This window comes from Hirundo rustica, chromosome 23, assembly GCF_015227805.2.
Source record: "Hirundo rustica isolate bHirRus1 chromosome 23, bHirRus1.pri.v3, whole genome shotgun sequence".
Classification (NCBI taxonomy): domain Eukaryota; kingdom Metazoa; phylum Chordata; class Aves; order Passeriformes; family Hirundinidae; genus Hirundo; species Hirundo rustica.
The window spans coordinates 3,862,814-3,881,261 of NC_053472.1; the positions used below are offsets into that span (position 1 = coordinate 3,862,814).

The 18,448-nt window shown below is 50.6% G+C and overlaps 1 protein-coding gene and 3 non-coding genes across 4 annotated transcripts; all 4 read left to right on the forward strand.

Moving 5' to 3' along the window:
* Window positions 1-1,915: 1,915 nt before the first annotated feature.
* Window positions 1,916-7,144, forward strand: HSPA8 (heat shock protein family A (Hsp70) member 8). The gene is made up of 9 exons (XM_040085172.2): window positions 1,916-2,070; window positions 3,087-3,296; window positions 3,721-3,926; window positions 4,012-4,164; window positions 4,252-4,807; window positions 5,066-5,268; window positions 5,557-5,755; window positions 6,023-6,255; window positions 6,639-7,144. The coding sequence occupies exons 2-9, from the start codon at window positions 3,092-3,094 to the stop codon at window positions 6,822-6,824; spliced, it is 1,941 nt and encodes a 646-aa protein (XP_039941106.1). The 5' UTR covers window positions 1,916-2,070; window positions 3,087-3,091; the 3' UTR covers window positions 6,825-7,144.
* On the forward strand, window positions 4,900-4,996 carry LOC120762676 (small nucleolar RNA SNORD14). Its single transcript, XR_005703957.1, has one exon. It is a non-coding gene; the product is annotated as a small nucleolar RNA SNORD14 (small nucleolar RNA).
* On the forward strand, window positions 5,385-5,481 carry LOC120762678 (small nucleolar RNA SNORD14). Its single transcript, XR_005703959.1, has one exon. It is a non-coding gene; the product is annotated as a small nucleolar RNA SNORD14 (small nucleolar RNA).
* On the forward strand, window positions 6,331-6,427 carry LOC120762677 (small nucleolar RNA SNORD14). The gene has a single exon (XR_005703958.1). It is a non-coding gene; the product is annotated as a small nucleolar RNA SNORD14 (small nucleolar RNA).
* Window positions 7,145-18,448: the final 11,304 nt, after the last annotated feature.

Here is an 18,448-nt window from a genome sequence, read left to right on the forward strand (position 1 = left end):
ACCCATAAATTGGGAAAAAACCCCCAAAACAACACAACTCCACACTAAATATTTAAACTAAATACTCCAACCCGTCCGGCCTGCCAAGCCTGAATTTTTGTGATATCAAGTAAACGAGCTCCTTTTGTCCAGTTTAACAGGCTCTAATTTCTGATGGAATGAGTCATTTGCAAACTGCCCTCCCCCTGCAGTGACTCACTGCAGTTTCAGGCTGCCTCCCCTCGCTCTCAGCCTGCTCTGCCAAGTGTGCTTGCACATCTAAATGTCACCGTGGCACCCCAAGGCGCTATTCTTAGGTCCGACCGAAATTCTGCCCGTGGTTTATTAAAAAAAAAAAAAAAAAAACAGCAAAAAACCACCCCAGAGGCCAACATCAAGGGCCCCGTGGTGGCTTCAGCGTGAATTACGCTGAGGAGCATCTCTGGAGTAACCCTGGAGCAGAACAGCGCGGCAGCCTGTACTCTGGACAGGGTGGAGTGTGCTTTGCACGCCTCACCTGGCCAGGTGTACCGTGGTTTGTGCCCTTATCTCACACTGGGTGCTCCATCACACAGAGCCCCTTTAACCTTCCGCACCCAAATTTCACCCCCAAACGCCGCCCTCGGATGCCGCCCTTGTCTCAGGATGTGGCTTGGAGACAGCAGATTATCACAGGCAGGCACAAGGAACAGGCTGAGGGATCTCTTCCTGCGTCCCTGTACTGGGTTTTTAAGTGCTTCCAAGAGCGTTTTTGTCTAAAGTCGACCCGGGAGAACCTGAAATGCTTTTTTTTTTTTTTTTTTTGGTGCAGTTTTTACCCCTTTAAATGGAAGTTCCTCTGCCTGTTTGCCCAGTTTGCCGTGTCCCAGAGCCTGGCCAGGACTCGGTGTTTGTGTTCCCTGCTCCAGTGCCTCCCTGGCTTTTCCACTTGGCCTTTATTCCGTGTAAACACTGGATGCACTGGATGCAGGTCACAGCCCTCAGCGTGACCTCTGGTGATTCCCGACCTGTGCCCAGCTCCCCTCATCCCTGGGGACGCCAGAAAACCCCACGGTTTTCCACCATTTCCCTTTCCAGGGAAATCAATCCATGCTGGGAGCTGGATTAACCATGCAGCGAGCAGCACCAACACGCCAAGGGGTGACACCCTGTCCTTGGCTTGGACTCAGGCTGCTGATGGATGGGAACATTTAGGATGGATTATAAAGCGTGGAGATGCTGAGATGGCTTTTGCCCTGCGGAATAAGCAGCTCCAGCATCTAGGACACCACAAACGCGGCTTCCTGCGAGAGAAACGGGGCGCTGCGGGTAAACCTGGGAACGTTCCTCTGCCTCGCAGAAGGGAACATGGAGGACGCCGATTATTGTACTTGGGAGATTTACTGAGCACACGCCGCGGGGAGCACTGGGGAGACGCCAGGCAGCAGCTGCGAGCGGGAGAACGGGGAATGCCGCCATTCCCGAGGGGAAGGAGGGACCTCTGCGGGCACGGGGGGCTCGGGAGGCACAGGGGGGACCCCCGAGGGCTGCGCCCAGGGTGGCCCCGCATGGCGCCGCCATCTTGCGCCCCCCCTTGCCCGCCGCCCTCCTTCCCCACCGCCCTCTATGCAAATCACCCGCCATTCCCGCGCGCCCATTGGCCCCTCCCGCCCCATTGCGAAATATGCTAATGAGGCCCCGGCGCGCCGCGCGGCGATTGGCTGAGCCCCCCGCCCTCTCCTGCGCCCCGCCCCCAATCCGTGACGTCGCCAGACACGCGGGATCTGATTGGACAAGACCAGAGGAAAGCCGCGCCCGCCGCTGGGTTTGGGGGGGCGCGGGGAAAGCGCATGAAGGTTCGAGAACGCGGGGCCGGCCGGCGCGCAACGCCCCCTTCCGGCGCGCGTCACGCAGGGCGCGGACCAATCATCGCCCGGCGAGAGGGCGGGATCCGCACTCTGAGTGGTCAGGGCAGTGCGAGGGAGGTGTGGCCTTCTGGAAGGTTCTGGGCGGGTATAAGAGGGCGGCGCGGCGGGCGCGGGGCATTGAGTGAGCCGGAGCTGAGCTGAAAGGTTGCCCAGTTTGTGAACGAGAAGCCGGGCCGGACTGCGGGTAACGGGGCTGGGCGGGGCACCATGCGGCACGGGAAGGGCGGGGGGAGACGCAGCCGCCCTAGGATGGCCTGGGGGGGATGCTGAAAGCAGCTCTGGGGCTGCCTGGAAGAGGCGGGGGGCTCTCCCGGGTGGCCCTGTGTCCTTTGGGACCATTCTGCTGCCGGAATGGGGAAGGGATGGCGGGTACAGGCCCATTTTAGGCCGCTGCTGTGCCCTTTTTTTTTTTTTTTTTTAATCCCGGCATTTGTAGGTTTTTCTTCTGAATGTAATCTGCCGCAAGAGGGGGAGGAGCGGCGACTCCACTTTCTCCCCCCTTCCCCCCGCGCCCCCGTCAGTTATTTCTGAGACGGGGAGGGGGGAGGAGGAGGCGCAGCGCCCATCTTCCCTCACTGGGAGGCGGCCTGGGGCGGTGCCGGGGCATAGCGGGTGCTGCAGTGCCCGGCGGTGAGGAGGGAAGGAGCCGCGTGGGTGGAGAAGGGCCCCGTGTGGGACGTAGCTGGGGGGGGGGGGATGGCGCAAAGGGCGGGGGGGGGGTCGGTGTCGCGCGGGGCTGGGGCTGTGCCAGCACACGCGGCCGGCCCGGCGGGGACTCCATTTCCCGGCAGCCCCCCCGACACGCCGCGCCGCCGTGCTCACGTTGCGCGGGAAGCGCGGGGCACGCTGGGACTCGGAGTCCCTCACCACGTGGCGCGGGGGACACCAAGCGGCGGAGGCGGGGAGTGCAGCCGGTGTGCGCTGCTGGGGCCACGTGGGATAACGGGGCCGGAATTGCAGGGACCATCCGGAATTCACACAGCGGTTTAGGCGGGAGGGAATCCACTCACATTCCTTTGTAGTGGGACACATTCCACCAGACCGGGTTGCTCCCAACCCCACCAGCCTGCTGTTAAATACTTAAAGGATGGGCAGCTTATATACCAGCTTCACTTTCAGTTAAACTATTCCTATTTCTTCCTTTTTTTTTTTTTTTTTTTTTTTTTTTTTTTTTTTTTTTTTTTTTTTTTTTTTCTTCAGACAAGATGTCAAAGGGACCAGCTGTCGGGATTGATCTTGGCACCACCTATTCCTGTGTTGGTGTGTTCCAGCATGGGAAGGTGGAGATCATTGCCAATGACCAGGGCAACCGCACCACACCGAGCTACGTGGCCTTCACAGACACAGAGCGGCTCATCGGCGATGCTGCCAAGAACCAGGTGGCCATGAACCCAACCAACACAGTCTTCGGTAAGGATTGGCACACTTGGTAGTGATTAAAGAGATTTTTCCTGCTTGTAAGAATTCTTGACAGCAAGGCTAAAGCTTTCCCGTAGAAATGTAAGCATCTAAATGACTCGTAACCTGGATACGGCTGTGTTAATGGAAGTTAAAAGTCCTTAGATGCAAAGTGTTTGCCCTGTAGCAGATTTTTCATGGTGGCCAGTCTTGAATAATCTTAATCAGGCGTCTCAGCCTGGTTTATGGCACAGTATTTTTGAGGTGAAAACAATGAGTTTGTGCATGTCAGAGAGGTGAAGCTTAGTGTCTGCACCTGAGTCTTAACAAGGCAGTAGTCATATTAGATTAAGGGTAGTGATCTGGGATTTTCTGCATTTTTAGTAGGTTTTTAATTGGGACTGACTATTTAATGTGGTAAAATCATCTTTTCCAGATGCGAAGCGGTTGATTGGGCGCAGATTCGATGACTCTGTGGTGCAGTCTGACATGAAGCACTGGCCCTTCACTGTGGTGAACGATGCTGGCAGGCCTAAGGTCCAGGTTGAGTACAAAGGCGAGACAAAGAGTTTCTACCCAGAAGAAATCTCTTCCATGGTTTTAACCAAAATGAAGGAAATCGCAGAAGCGTATCTTGGAAAGGTGAGTCCAGGACTAAAGTGAGGTGTGGTGAGTAGTTTTGTGTGAGGATTGGCATCCCTAACTTTGCTGTTTGCTCTGTTTGCAGACTGTTACCAATGCAGTAGTGACTGTCCCAGCCTATTTCAATGACTCCCAGCGCCAGGCAACAAAAGATGCTGGAACTATCGCAGGGCTCAACGTCCTGCGAATCATCAACGAGCCCACAGCAGCTGCCATTGCCTACGGGCTGGACAAGAAGGTAGGGAGGGGTCACCGTGTCTGGGCAGTGAGTAAACTGTTCTACCAGTAGTAGGAACTGAGTAATGAAAGCGGATGTTTGCTTCAGGTCGGTGCTGAGAGGAACGTGCTCATCTTCGACCTGGGCGGCGGCACCTTCGATGTGTCCATCCTGACCATCGAAGACGGCATCTTCGAGGTGAAATCCACGGCTGGGGACACCCACTTGGGCGGCGAGGACTTCGACAACCGCATGGTGAACCACTTCATCGCCGAGTTCAAGCGCAAGCACAAGAAGGACATCAGCGAGAACAAGCGCGCCGTGCGCCGCCTGCGCACCGCCTGCGAGCGCGCCAAGCGCACCCTGTCCTCCTCCACCCAGGCCAGCATCGAGATCGACTCCCTCTACGAGGGCATCGACTTCTACACCTCCATCACCAGGGCTCGCTTCGAGGAGCTCAACGCCGACCTGTTCCGCGGCACCCTGGACCCCGTGGAGAAGGCTCTGAGGGATGCCAAGCTGGACAAGTCGCAGATCCACGACATCGTGCTGGTGGGAGGCTCCACGCGCATCCCCAAGATCCAGAAACTGCTGCAGGACTTCTTCAACGGCAAAGAGCTCAACAAGAGCATCAACCCTGATGAGGCTGTGGCGTACGGGGCAGGTAATTAATCGCTCGCTCTCGGTGGTACGAGCTGGGGTTGGGCCCGGGGTTTTCCACCTCAGTCACTAAAGCTGTAAGAGTTTCCCTTGGACTTGCAATGATGAATCAGATTCCAAAGCCATTCGTAGTTTCCACCAGAAGTCGAAAGGCTGGTGATGGTCCAAGTACCTTCCTTGGATGTCTGAGCGAGCCACGTGCACCGTCGCGGGTCGCAGCGCGTGTTCTGCAGGGATTTTAACGCTCTGTCTCTCCCCCCAGCTGTGCAGGCTGCCATCCTGTCTGGAGACAAGTCTGAGAACGTGCAGGACCTGCTGCTGCTGGACGTGACCCCGCTGTCGCTGGGTATTGAGACAGCTGGAGGGGTCATGACGGTCCTGATCAAGCGCAACACCACCATCCCCACCAAGCAGACCCAGACCTTCACCACTTACTCTGACAACCAGCCCGGGGTGCTGATCCAGGTGAGCAGAGAGCTCTGGGGTAATGACCAGACACTGCCGGTGCTTTCACTGGTTAATAACTTAGGAGTAAGATTTAGGCCAGAGGTGTTAAATTCCTGTGATTTGTAAATTCCCGGTTGCTGTGATGAAAGTGACTCCAAAGCCATTCGTAGTTTCCACCAGAAGTCGAAAGACTGGTGTTGGTCCAAGTACCTTCCTTGGATGTCTGAGCGACCATGCCCCTTCAGGATAATGATTAGGTATCCCATTATGACTTTAATGACATTGCATGATGGCTTTAATCCTTAGGTGTATGAAGGAGAGCGTGCTATGACCAAGGACAATAACTTGCTGGGCAAGTTTGAGCTGACTGGCATTCCCCCCGCTCCCAGAGGGGTCCCTCAGATCGAGGTCACCTTCGATATCGATGCCAACGGCATCCTCAACGTGTCTGCTGTGGACAAGAGCACTGGCAAGGAGAACAAGATCACCATCACAAACGACAAGGGTAAGGATCTATCTGCTCTCCTGAGGGTGGGAGGGCTCTTAAAAACAGGCTCGTCAAGCTCTGTGTTCTGTTTTAATCAGAACGTGGCTGCTACCGGCATTTTCACAGGGATTTTTATCTGTGTGATGATTTTTTTTAATAGCAGTAATCAATTAATTGATGAGGCGCATTCTGCCCCTCTAGATTTGAAGTGTGTAATATTTGGGAATCGAGATAATTCCCTAGAAGGGACTGAGTTTAAACTTGTGTGGCTTGTGTTGTGTGCAGGCCGACTGAGCAAGGAGGACATCGAGAGGATGGTGCAGGAGGCAGAGAAGTACAAGGCAGAGGATGAGAAGCAGAGGGATAAGGTCTCCTCCAAGAATTCCCTGGAGTCGTATGCCTTCAACATGAAAGCCACCGTGGAAGATGAGAAGCTCCAGGGCAAGATCTCTGATGACGACAAGCAGAAAATCCTGGACAAATGCAACGAGATCATCAACTGGCTGGACAAGAACCAGGTATGTCAGATTGCGTTCAGCTCCCAGGGTCTGGCTGAGCGACAGGGAGAGTTGAGGCTGGAGGAGAAGCACCGGTTGCTGTGATGAAAGTGACTCCTAAGCCATTCGTAGTTTCCACCAGAAGTCGAAAGACTGGTGTTGGTCCAAGTACCTTCCTTGGATGTCTGAGCGACCACAGCTTGGGAGGGAGCAGGAGGGGTTGGAAACTGCCTTCCTGGAATGTTAGAGGAGAGGAGGGAGGGAGGAGTGTGAGTGCTAAATCACTGCATTAGAGGCAGTCTGGGCTCGGTGCTGGGGCTAAACCATCCCGGGTTGTTGCAATATGTGCTCCCCCCGGGCTGTGTCCACAAGCAGAAGCCCCTGAGCTCTTCTTTCACTTGCAGACGGCCGAGAAGGAGGAGTTTGAGCACCAGCAGAAGGAGCTGGAGAAGGTTTGCAACCCCATCATCACCAAGCTGTACCAGAGCGCAGGAGGGATGCCCGGTGGGATGCCTGGAGGATTCCCTGGCGGTGGAGCTCCTCCTTCTGGGGGAGCCTCCTCTGGCCCAACCATCGAGGAGGTGGACTAAGGAGCCCGGGAAATGCATTCCACTAGCAGTTAGTGTTGGAGGAGACCCCCAGCCGGGGGTTGGAGTGAAGGACCCAATCCTGTAGGCACATCTGGGTTTATTTTGCCGGATTAAAAACTCCATAACTGAGCTGCTGTTGAGGAAAACAAACAAACAAAAAACCAATTAAAAACGAAACAAAACTTCTTTTTTTTCTGGGCATTTTAAATACTTGAAAATGTGCGCAGGTGGGAGATGAATACCATTGCACTTTACAGTACTGTAAATGAGTGGAAATGCAATTCATGTCCTAAAGAATAAAAACTATTTAATGGGCATCACACTGTCTCTGCCTTCACTTGTTTGTACCAGCTGTCCAGTGTAAATAAAGGAAACAAAAAAACCTTAAATCCAGATAATTGCTGCTTATTAAACATGATCCGGGTGGGAATTGCAGTGGGAAAAGGTTTGGGACCAAGTGCTGCTTGAGCATTTAGGGTAGATGTTTGAGAGGAGGACTTAAATTGGGTTATTACTCTGACCCTGTGGCAGGAAATCTGGGAATAACTCTGAGAAGACCCTTTAAAAGGAGACCAACTTAAAATTGCATCTTGCAAGTACAAAAACACTGGAAAATTAGTTATTCTTTAGGGAATTACTGAAGTAAATCAACTTGCAGGGCTCTTCAGGGGTGACTGGAGTGGGAGAATTCTCATTTTCACATGGATCTCTATCTGTGTGATGTTTTCAGCAACAATTGACAACATCTCTTAATTTGATTATTAAAAAACCCCACTACTTAAATACGTATTTATGTAGTACCAGTGGAGGAGTAATTAAATTGCAACTCCAGTCACAAAATTCCTAGAACGGTACCAGGTGGAAGAGATGATCCAGCCCAGGGCTGAGCAATACTTTGTGTTAAAGATCCAGCACACAGCTCTGTGGCATCACCCACCTCCAAAGGAATTATCCTTGAGCCATTCCCGTGAATCCTGGCCCAGGGTCCCAGCAGGAATCCTCCCCTCCATGAGGGCAAGCCCTGATTCCCCCAGTGTTTCACATTTTTGGCTTGTGGCAGAGCTGGATGTGGTACCCTGGGCGCTGTGGGTTGAGAATTTAACAGGTAAAATAAAGCGATCATGGAGTTTTTCCCCCATTTCCTTGGCTTCAGCCATTCCTAGGAAAGCTGGGATCCCTGTGTCCCTTTCCCTGCCCTTCCTCAGCTCCAGACACCAAACATGAACCCCCACCGTGCTCTGGGACATTCCTGGGCTGAATTGGGGTGAAAAACATCCCAGAGTGCTCATCCCTGTTACATCCCAAACCCCTGGAGACACCTCCACCTGTCCCAGCCCCATCCAGCTGATTTTGGCTTAGGACAGAGTGGCAGGGCTGTCCCTCAGTGTCCCCATGCCCTGCCAGCTCTGAGAATCCCCTAACAATAACGAGGCAATAAAGAAAAATTTAATTAATCCCACCAAACAGGGAGGAAAATTAAAAGGTTCTAAACGCATTTCAGCTTGGGGACCCTGCTGGCACTGCTGGGGCTGGGCCACCAGATAGCAGCACCTGACCAGGGAATGGCAGAGAGGGCCCTTTTGGTTTTGTTTTTTTTTTCTTTTTTGGGTTTGAATTCCATCACCCCAAATTCTTGGTGGTGTTCAATACGACCCACAGCAGCGCCTCCCATCAGCAGCGTGCAGGGGTTTTGTTGCCCCGAGGGCCACGGGATGGAAATGGGGTTGGAAAGTGGCTTTTTAGGGTTTTTGGTGGGTTAGGGGAGTTCCTGGTGGGGCTCAGGGAGTAAATCCCACAAACGCAGAGCAGCTGAGGGGATGAGGTGTGTGGGACCCAGGGTCCCGCAGCCACAGCAGCACCCAAACGAGGGCATCGAGCATTTCTCGTGAATAATTGAGTGCAAACAAGATCAGATTTATGGGGTTTTTGCATTGATCACAACGAGGAAACCCCAAGAGCTGTCTGCACAACAGGGGAGCTGGGTTTAGCTTGCCTCATGGGTAATTTGGAGTTCTTGACTTTGAGATATTTCCATTCCTTTCCTTAATAATCTTAAATTATTATTTTATTTTATTTTATTTTATTTGTTAATAAAATTGAATTCAAGATTTCTTTTTTTTTCTTTTTGTGCTAAAATCAGGTCAGGTTGGGTTGGAAACTCCCAGAGCTGTCCCTGGTGAGGTGAAGCTCGAGGGCACTGCTGCCCTGGGGGCCAGAACAAAGAATCCAGTGCAAAACTTTTATTTCATGTTATTTTTTGAGGATTCTTGCTTTTTATCTCGGCTACAGCTCAAGTCTGGGCTTGGAGGAGATTCCTGCTGGACTGGGGAAGAAGGAAAAGCTTCGTTGTTGCGAAGCCAAAGCTGGTTTTCCAGGCAGCCCTGTTCATGGCCTAACCCGGCTGCTTGGAGAAGCTGAGGGTTATCCAGGGAATCCAGGAGCGAAGGTGGGAAAGAAAAACAGCTCCAAGTTCCTTTTACAGCTTTGACATAAAACATTCAGGGCACTGCTCTAGAGGAGAGGAAATCCAGGTGTGCTCTGGGATCAGACTGGGTTTGTTCCCTTCACGTCCGGAAAAGGAGAAGTTTTTGCAGTTTCTTGAGGAAAAACCAATTTACTGCGATTAGCCAGCTTGTGTTTGGTGAGTAAACCCAAGTTTATAAATAATCTGCAGCAGCCTTAGGGGTGATTTACCAGACTGTTCTTCCTTTCCCTGCTGTGGGGAAGCGGGAACTCCTTCACCCCAGCAAGTGCAAAGGTGCTGTTAACTCTTCCAAACAGTCCTTAAAAACCCGTCCAGACAAAAAACAACCAAACAAAACCTCGGGAAAGGTGGAACGGCGAGAGCTGAGACTCTCACGGGGTCTGTTGCTGGAAATTTTTATTTTAGGAGGGGTTTGAAGGCAAGATGCAGCTGAGGCAGGAGCGCAGCAGCCACTGCTGAGCCTGGCTTTGCTGTCCCTGCTCTAATCCTGCTTTTCCACCCCCTGGCTCCGGGGCTGCTCTGTTCCAGCTGAAATCCAGCAGCGTTTGCCTCAGGAGCAGCCAATGCACAGGTCCTGGAGCCTGGGAACACCAGGACTGAGTGGGCTTGTGAGTGAATCCTGGCTTTCCCTGCTTTTCCAGAGCCTTTGGAGTGCCTGGAGCAGGGCTGGGATCTGAGGGGTGACACAGCCTGCGCAGAGGGGTGCACACGGGCTGCTTTTGAGCTGCAGCGGAAAATAACGGAAATAAAGCAGTTTTCTGGACGCATCCACCTGTTTCATGTATTTTGGGGGGATTATTCAGCGTTTAAAAGCTCCAACAGGGCACCCAATCCTGGGGGCGAGGTGTGCGTTTATCCACGCTGCTTCCTTCACTCAGCACCCTCCTCCTCCTCCTCCTCCCTGCCCTTCTTCCACTCTCCCTCATCATCACCATCACCCCTTCCCCGCCGCTTTTCCACCAACGCCTCCCTCTCTCGCCGGGGATGATTTCCCACCGGGCAGCAGGACTTATTTCAGTCATCAAATCTCCCTGCAATCTTTACACATGAAATATTTAGCCCGGCCCCAGCGAAGCGCCGCCGAGCGTTAACGTGTCACGAGCTGCCTGCAGCCAGCATTAGGCCGTAATTTGAAAGTGAGCGAAGCGATAATGCCACGCTCCCCGCTTTTGTGAGCCTGCATTAATGCAGCTCCGCCGGCACCAGGCATCGACAGCGCATCGACTCCCACTAATAGCGCGAGGGAGGGCGGCAAAATTGGGGCTGATGCAGGAAATAAAGGGTATTGACCAGCCCACTGCAGCGCCACAGCGGCCCTTAATCTATTACTGCCCTTGATGGGGGGGTTTTAATGCAACTTTAGCGTCAATCTCATCTCCAGTCCCCGCTCTGCCTGCTGGGCAGCGCTGGGAGGGCGGCAGGGCTCGGCTCAGGCTGCTGCTCAGAGCTCATGGCTATTGATCGTGGCCAGGCTCAGGGGTCTGGGTTATAATTATTTCATTAAACCGTTTAATGGTTATCAAATATGAACCCCCTCTCCGGCTCCATTTAGGAGTTGTTGCAATTGCTAATCCATGCCCGGCTTATTTTACCTGAATTGGCTGATGCTCCCGAGTGCTGGCTGTGGATTGATCCCAGGAGAGCCCTTCTCCCGTGGCGCAGGGCTTTGGGGTTGTGGCTGGGTGATCCTGCGTTAAAAATCATCCCAAATAAGAGCAGGACTCCCTGGTGCCCTCTCTGAGATGTTTTTTGCCACAGTGGAGGAGAGGTTTGGTCTCTTTCCTTACCCCAGGAGCTGGAGGAACACCCTGGAGCTGTGCCGGGGCAGGTTGAGGTTGGATTTTAGGGAAAGGTTCTTCCCCCAGAGGGTGCTGGGCACTGCCCAGGCTCCCCAGGGCATGGGCACAGCCCCGAGGCTGCCGGAGCTCTGGGAATGTTTGGACACTGTGGGATTACTCCTCTGTCTGTGCACAGCCAGGAGCAGGGTGGGATGCTCCCTGTGGGTCCCTCCCAGTTCGGGATATTTCATGATTTTTTTGGAACTCATTCTGTGCTTCAGTTTCCCGTTTGACCCATGGAATTGCTTTTTTTCCCCACACGTTTGGAGTTTGAAGGATGAAAAGGGCCAATCATGACCAAAATATTCCTCTTAGTCCAAGACAGGCTGTTCATTCCTGTGGATGAGGGAGAAAATTCCCCTTCCAAAGTGTTCTTGAACCCTTTGTGAGAACACAATTCTGCTGTTCTTCCCTTAGAACCGGGCCACGGCTTCATCCCAGCTGGTCCCAAAGGTTTGAGGCAGCTTTCAGAGCACGGCAGGAAAAGCACAGGCTGCTGCAGGAGCTTTTCCCTCTTCCCAAGGTGTGCTATCCTCCACGTGAGCCCCTCCTACTGGCACAAACCAGGGGATTTTGGGGGCTCCTCTTGCTTCCTCACCCTCTAGAGGTGCAAGAGTTGCTCCCGACACAATCTCTGTGGGATTCGGGCTTGATTTTCTCCGTTAAAGTGAACTGTGAATCCCTCTTCATTTCACTTTTCCTCCTCGTGAGTGCCACATTAAGACAGGCTTTAATTCCTGGAACGGGAAAATCCCGGAGGAGCTGTGGGAATGCCAGGGACTCCCATCAGCTGCCCCAGGGCACCCTCCTGCCCTCTCTCCCACCCCAAATCACACAGACGGATAAAACCCGGACGAGCCCAGGTGTGGGGAGCCTTTGGAATGCATTTGTATTCCGGATCCATTGGAAGCCTGCATTCGCTGGCACCTTTCCATTAAAGCCCGGGATGCTCTGGAAGAAGCTCTATCTTAATTTGAGCAAAGTGATTCCTGTTTCTGCGGGCAGGCAGCGCAGTTCCTGCAGAGTCCTTTATCAGTATTCTGTGCTGCCTCCCGGCAGCTGCTCATTTGCTGTTGCCTCAACCTGTGCTGACCTCATTTTCTCTCACAGAGCAGCGAAGGATTTGGTAAAAATTAGTTATATTAGTGGCTCCCGATCCAGGCAGTTTATTTGTGATATGACAAATATTTCAGCCATTAGGATCTTTCCGTCTCTTAGCGGCTTAAATGCACTCACTTATATTCCAAATCACTGCTTAATTTAAAAGCCTATTTGTGCAGATTGGCGCAGGCAGGGGGAAAAAAAAAAAAAAAACCTGCGGAAGGCTCACCCCTCCAAAGGGGCCGTGCAGAGCCCGGGATTGGATCCCCCAGTCCATAACTTCACAGTCCCACTAATCTCCCTGAGCCCGCCAGGAGCACAGCAATTCCACGGGGGGATTGGGAGTGAGCTGCGGCTGCAGGGGAGGGAGGGAGGGATGGGTCCATGGAGGGATGGATCCATGGAGGGTTGGGTCCATGGAGGGATGAGGAATGAGGGATGGATGGATGGATGGATGGATGGATGAGGAATGGATGGATGGATGGATGGATGGATGGTTGGATGGATAGATGGATGGATGGATGGATGGATGGATGGATGGATGGATGAGGAATGGATGGATGGATGGATGGATGGATGGATGGATGAATGGATGCATAGATGGATGGATGGATAGATGGATGGATGGATAGATGGATGGATGGATGGATGGTTGGATGGATGGATGAGGAATGGATGGATGGATGGATGGATGGATGGATAATGGATGGATGGATAGATGGATGGATGGATAAATGGATGGATGGATAGATGGATGGATAGATGGGAATCCCACCCAAACCTGGGAATCAAATGCAGGTTGTGTGATTTATTTTCTTCCTCTTCTTCCTCCCAGAGCTCAGCTCCAGACATTTCCCTCGGACTTTCAAGAGCTGAAGTTGATTTTTGAGGAATAAAGGACGCACAGCTTAACCCAGTAAATCTCTGCCTCTGTAGGGGAATTCTCTGTGTTATACCTGCCCCTGGTTTTCCCTCACCTCTTTCCAGGTGGGCATTTAGTGATCCTGTATCACACCTGGATTTGATGGATTGCAGAGCTTTGGGAAGAGAAGGAATTCACCAGCTCCAAGAGGCAATGGCCAAAATATCATGTCCTTTGAGGGAAGGTTTTGTGCTCATGGAATTTGTCCCTCATTGCCTGCTCCAGATAATGCTGTAGAGCATCCTTGGGGCAGTTAAAATGTAAGAAAAAGGAATTTATATGTGAAGATCTTGGAATTCTACTCACATGGAATTCCTGCTTGTGCTTGTGTCATCTGGGATGTTTGAACTTGAATTCAAACATAAAATAAAGAAGAATAAGGAAGAAGAATAAAGAGTAAAGAATAAAGAATAAAGAATAAAGAACTTCAAAATAAGTTTTACAGAATGTTTTGACAGAGGATTCTGACTAAGAATAATTATCCTTGATAAATTTTCCTGCACCTCTCACAATTAGGGAGTGATGGAGACATTTAATGGCAAGGAAAAGCTTCTCAAACCAGAGCAAACTATAATTCTTACTCAGCCTCACTCCTCGACTTGCAAGGCTCTGGGAGTTCAGATACTGATGGAAGTGGATCGATTTTCCCCTATATTGAAAGCTTCCAAAAAAAACCAAACCCTCCTCAACAAAAAATAAAAACCCAAGGAAAAAAAAAAAAAAAAGAAAAAAAAAAGAAAACCCAACCTACCTCCTGGGCTGCAAGTCCCATGGTTCCAATTAAAATCACCTGTTAACTTAAAAAGGTCTCTTTTTAAAAAGGGTTTAAAAGATTTTCATTTAATTGATTCGATGTGAAATGCCCTTTACAATTACCACTATAAACTACTTGTTTCCCACTGAGTAAGACCCAATTTGAGATGTTTATCAAGACTTTGCACTCTTTCCACTCTCCATACCGAGTTCTTAAATTCCTTATTGACAGCTTGCATCTGTCGGCGAGGGATATTTTTAGTTGGTGGCAAGAAAGCTTTTAAAAGGTTCTAATGGCTTGATTTTGCGGTCTCTGTAGCCTCAAGAAATAAATCAGCTCTGAACGGCCTCGGGAGCGGGGGCAGCGCTGGGTGCCCCTCGTTTCAGAGCAGGGAAATGCCAGGATTTCACAAATTTCTCAGCATTTCCATAAAGGTTCAGTGCAAAAATCAACCCCCCCTACCCCGCCTCGGTTTTCTGTAATTTTTCTCCCTCACCGTGAAACTTCTTCGCAATAAATAAACCTCGAGGCACTGATTGGGCCCTCCTCAGTCTTTGACTTTGGGGTTTATTTAGAGCTTTGGTGCCTTCCAACCCAGAATATTCCATGATTTGTCCTCAAAAGACCCCCACAACTCCACTCAGGTGAGTTTGCTGGATAAAAAACCCCCAATTTATTTGACCCCATTTGCTGCCTCGTTGTGCGGATTTAATTTCATTTTCTCAGCAAGGAAAAGGTCGTGAAGGATCCAGAAATCAACGTCCAATTCATTGGGTGTTTGGAGCAGGCAGGGTGGATTTTAGTCTGGGGAGTTTCCTTTGGGGAAAAGCAGCTCCCTTTTCTTTTCTTTTCTTTTCTCTGGGGAAAGAAGAATTCCCCAATCCTTCATCCCAGGAGCATTGAATTCTTCACTGCTTAAAAAAATATCAAACAATTCCCATAACTCAAACTCTCAGAGCTTGGAAATACGAATATTTTACCAGCAAAAATCCATTTTTCTGCAGTTTGACACCTTTGACTGAGGAAAAAATATCCTCCAACTCTTCAACCCAAAGAGAATTGAATTCTCGCAGTGCTTTGAGAAATCAATCCCTGTAACAACTCTTAAAGCTTGTGAAATACAAATATTTCAGCAGCAAAAAAAAATCTTTTTTCTGCAGTTTTACAGCTTTGACCTGTGGGAAAAAAAGAATTTTCCAACTCTTCACCTAGGAGCATTGAATTCTTGGAGTGCTTTGAGAAATCAAACCATTTCTGTGACCCCAGCTCCCAGAGCTTGTGAAATAAGAATATTTTAGCAGCAAAAATCCTCCTTTTCTTGCAGTTTGACGCCTTTGACAGGGGGAAAAAGAATTCTCCAAATCTTTAACCCAAGGAGGGTTGAATTCTTGGAGTGCTTCGAGGAATCAAATAATTCCTGTAACCCCAGCTCTCATGACTTGTGAAATACGAATATTTTAGTAGCAAAAATCCTTCTTCTGTAGTTTTATACCTTTGACTGCGGGGAAAAAAAATCTCCAATGCTCCAGGAGCATTGAATTCTTGCGGTGCTTCAAGGAATCAAGCCATTGCAGTAACCCCAACTCTCAGAGCTTGTGAAACACAAATATTTCAGCATCAAAAAAATCCCTTTTCTGCAGTTTTGCACCCCTCGGGCTGCAGGAGCCAGGCTCTCTCTGCAGAGGGATCTCCTCCTGCTGCCTCCAGTTCCTTTTCCTGGGAATTGCCTTTTCCCAGGAACACCGGCAGCTCCTATGGATTTGCGAGTCCTTCAAGCACCAAAAGGAAAGAGATTTTTCTCCCTGGCGGCCAGCATGGATAGAACTGGGCAGATATCAGCCCAGGAGAGGATTTTTTTTCCTTGTAAATCCATTTGTGTCTCCATTAAAGGAGAAGGGAAGCGCTTCCCTTCAGCTCCTACACCTTGTGCATCCTCCCCAGCGCATAAAAATAAAGCTCAGCCGCAATTTTCCCCCAAACCCAGGAGCTGACATCTCCTGTAGTTTGCTCTGCCTGCATTTCTGCCTTTCTGCAACTTTATTTTAGGGGAAAAAAGCCGTTTCTGTGCTGCTCAGCAGCACAATCTCTCCTTAATAAAACACACTTTAAGTGTGCTTAAACCCAGCCCAGCTCTCTGACCCGGGCTTGCTGCTGTAAAAAATCCCCTCCTAAAATACCAAAACCCCTCCTAAATTACCCCAATTACGGTTTGATAAGCGCAGAGTTTGTTTCCACACTTTAAATTCAGATTTCTACCCGGACCAAGAGACAGAACCTTGCAGCCCCTGACTAATTACAAACCACAACAGGTTAAAGTGTCCAGCACCGAGGCGATAAATATGGGCATAATTACGGGGTTATTGTAGGAGCTTAATGAGGAGAGCTGCAATTAGCCTCTTTTGCCCAATTCTCGTTGAGCAGCCAACAAAAATCAAATGGAAAATATTTTCCTTTAAAAGGCGTTCTCAGCGTAGGAGGTCCTAGAAGAGATTTAATGATTCGTCGATAACGACGAGGTGGAGAAATCTCTTTTGTGCCAGGAGTGGTAAAAAAAATGAGGCTGTCAGCCAAAAAAAACCCCCAAAACCCAGCAGCTTTAACCTTGGGGTTCTGGTGTCAGTCCGTGAAGAAATCCGGGCGACCTCTCCCTCACTTTGGTGAGGTTTAATTTCCAAACTTTAATTTGCAAAATTTCCATCTCTTTTTGGCTGGGCACTGCCAAGGAGAGCCCCGGCTCCCCAAGCACCCCAATTTTCCTGGTTTTTGGTCCTCAAGCACCCCAAATTTCCTGGTTTTTGATCCACAAGCACCCCAATTTTCCTCTTTCTTGGTCCACAAGTACCCAAAATTTCCTGGTTTTTGATCCTCAAGCACCCCGAATTTCCTACTTTTCGCTACCTCCAGCTGTTTCAGGAACATCTGAGTGGGTTTAAACACCCAGGCTTGGGGCTGAGCTTTGCTCTTCCCAGCATCCTCCCAAAGAGAAAAGGGACAGAACTGGCAAATTTGAGAGGCAGGTTCCAGGTGTGGCTTTGTCAGGGAGAGGAGCAGCTTTTAATTCGGGTGCCCAGGGTCTAATTAAGCATTTCTGCTGTTGAAATCTGAAATATTTGTGCTGTCAGAGCCTCCTCGGAGCTGCCAGGGGTGATGGAGCTTGGAAAACTCTCCTGCTGCCTCCCATGGGATCTTCAACCTCTGGCCAAGGGGAAAAAAAAAAAATCAAAAAACCCACTCATTTTCCTTAAAGTTAAACAAAACAACCAACCCCTGACCCTTGCTGGAGTGGTGGCACAACCCATATTTAACATCTCTGGGGGTTTTTTTGGGGCAGTGTCGCTTTTTTTTCCCCCCTTGGTGCTGCACATCCCCGTGGATTTGACTGCTCATTTATTTTCCTGGCCTTGGAAACCTTCCCCCGTGCCCGAGCTGAGCAGATGAGGCTCCAAGACCCTTCTCTTTCTTGTGCATTTAGGGGTGAAAAATCGCCGGCGAGGATTCAATTAGCATCATATCTGCGCCTGCACCCACATTTGGGCCTGACAAAAGCTGCCCCTGCTTTATTAGCAGCTGCTTAATTAATCCTGACATGGGCAGTTATTATATGGCAACAATGTTCCTCTGGGTGAATAGTTGGAGGGGAAGGGATGGGGCAGTCGAGAAAAGAAGATTTTGTGCTGTTTTCCTGGAGCTCCTTTCAGCGCTGAAAGCTGGGGCTGACCTGGTGCCTTGCCTCATTCACAGAAAGGTCCCTGATTTTGGACCTGACCTAGGCAGGGCTAATCTGCCTCTGGAAGGTTGGGTTTATTTGTAAATTTATTTTTTTTTTAATCAGGAAGTGCGCAGTCAGCGCTGGCAGGAAGGATTCTGAGTCCTGCGCCAGGGATTCCGGTGCTACACGAAAATGGAAGTTGCCTCAATTGCCTTTCCTGAGGATGATTAAGACAAACTTAATCAGGCAGGATCCCGGTGGAAGCTCACAAACCCTTCTCAGGCAGCTCTACAGCAGCCTCAGAGCCATCGCTGCTTCGGTGGGGTGTGGTTTGGGGGTGAGGGCAGCTCCTCTGTGGGAACTGCAGAAATCTCCCGGCTTTTCCTCCGGAGGAAACAGCAGGGTGTTGCCGAGGGAAGGAACTGAAGATTGGGATGGCACTGCTGGCACAGGGCAGCTTCAAATCCTGGGATTTTGGGGCAGGAGTGGAGAGAAATTCAGAGCTGGGCTGTCAGACCCATCCCTTCCCTCATGGGAAGTGCAGGGGGTGTTGGAACTCTTATCATTTAAACAGGGGAAGGAGCTCTCCAAAATTCACTTAAACACCTCCTGAGAGCCTTTGGCCACAGAACTCAGGCAGCACCGAGGGTTTTGTGTCAGCTCAGAGGAAAAGGTTAAATTGTGGGGCTGGTGGTGGAGAGCAGAGAGCACCTGTGATGGATTTAAATCTTTCTTTGTCTTTGAGTGTATGTATTAGTGGAGGGGGAGGGAGGGGGAGGGATGGAGGTAGGGAGGGAGGGATGGGAGGGGGGAGG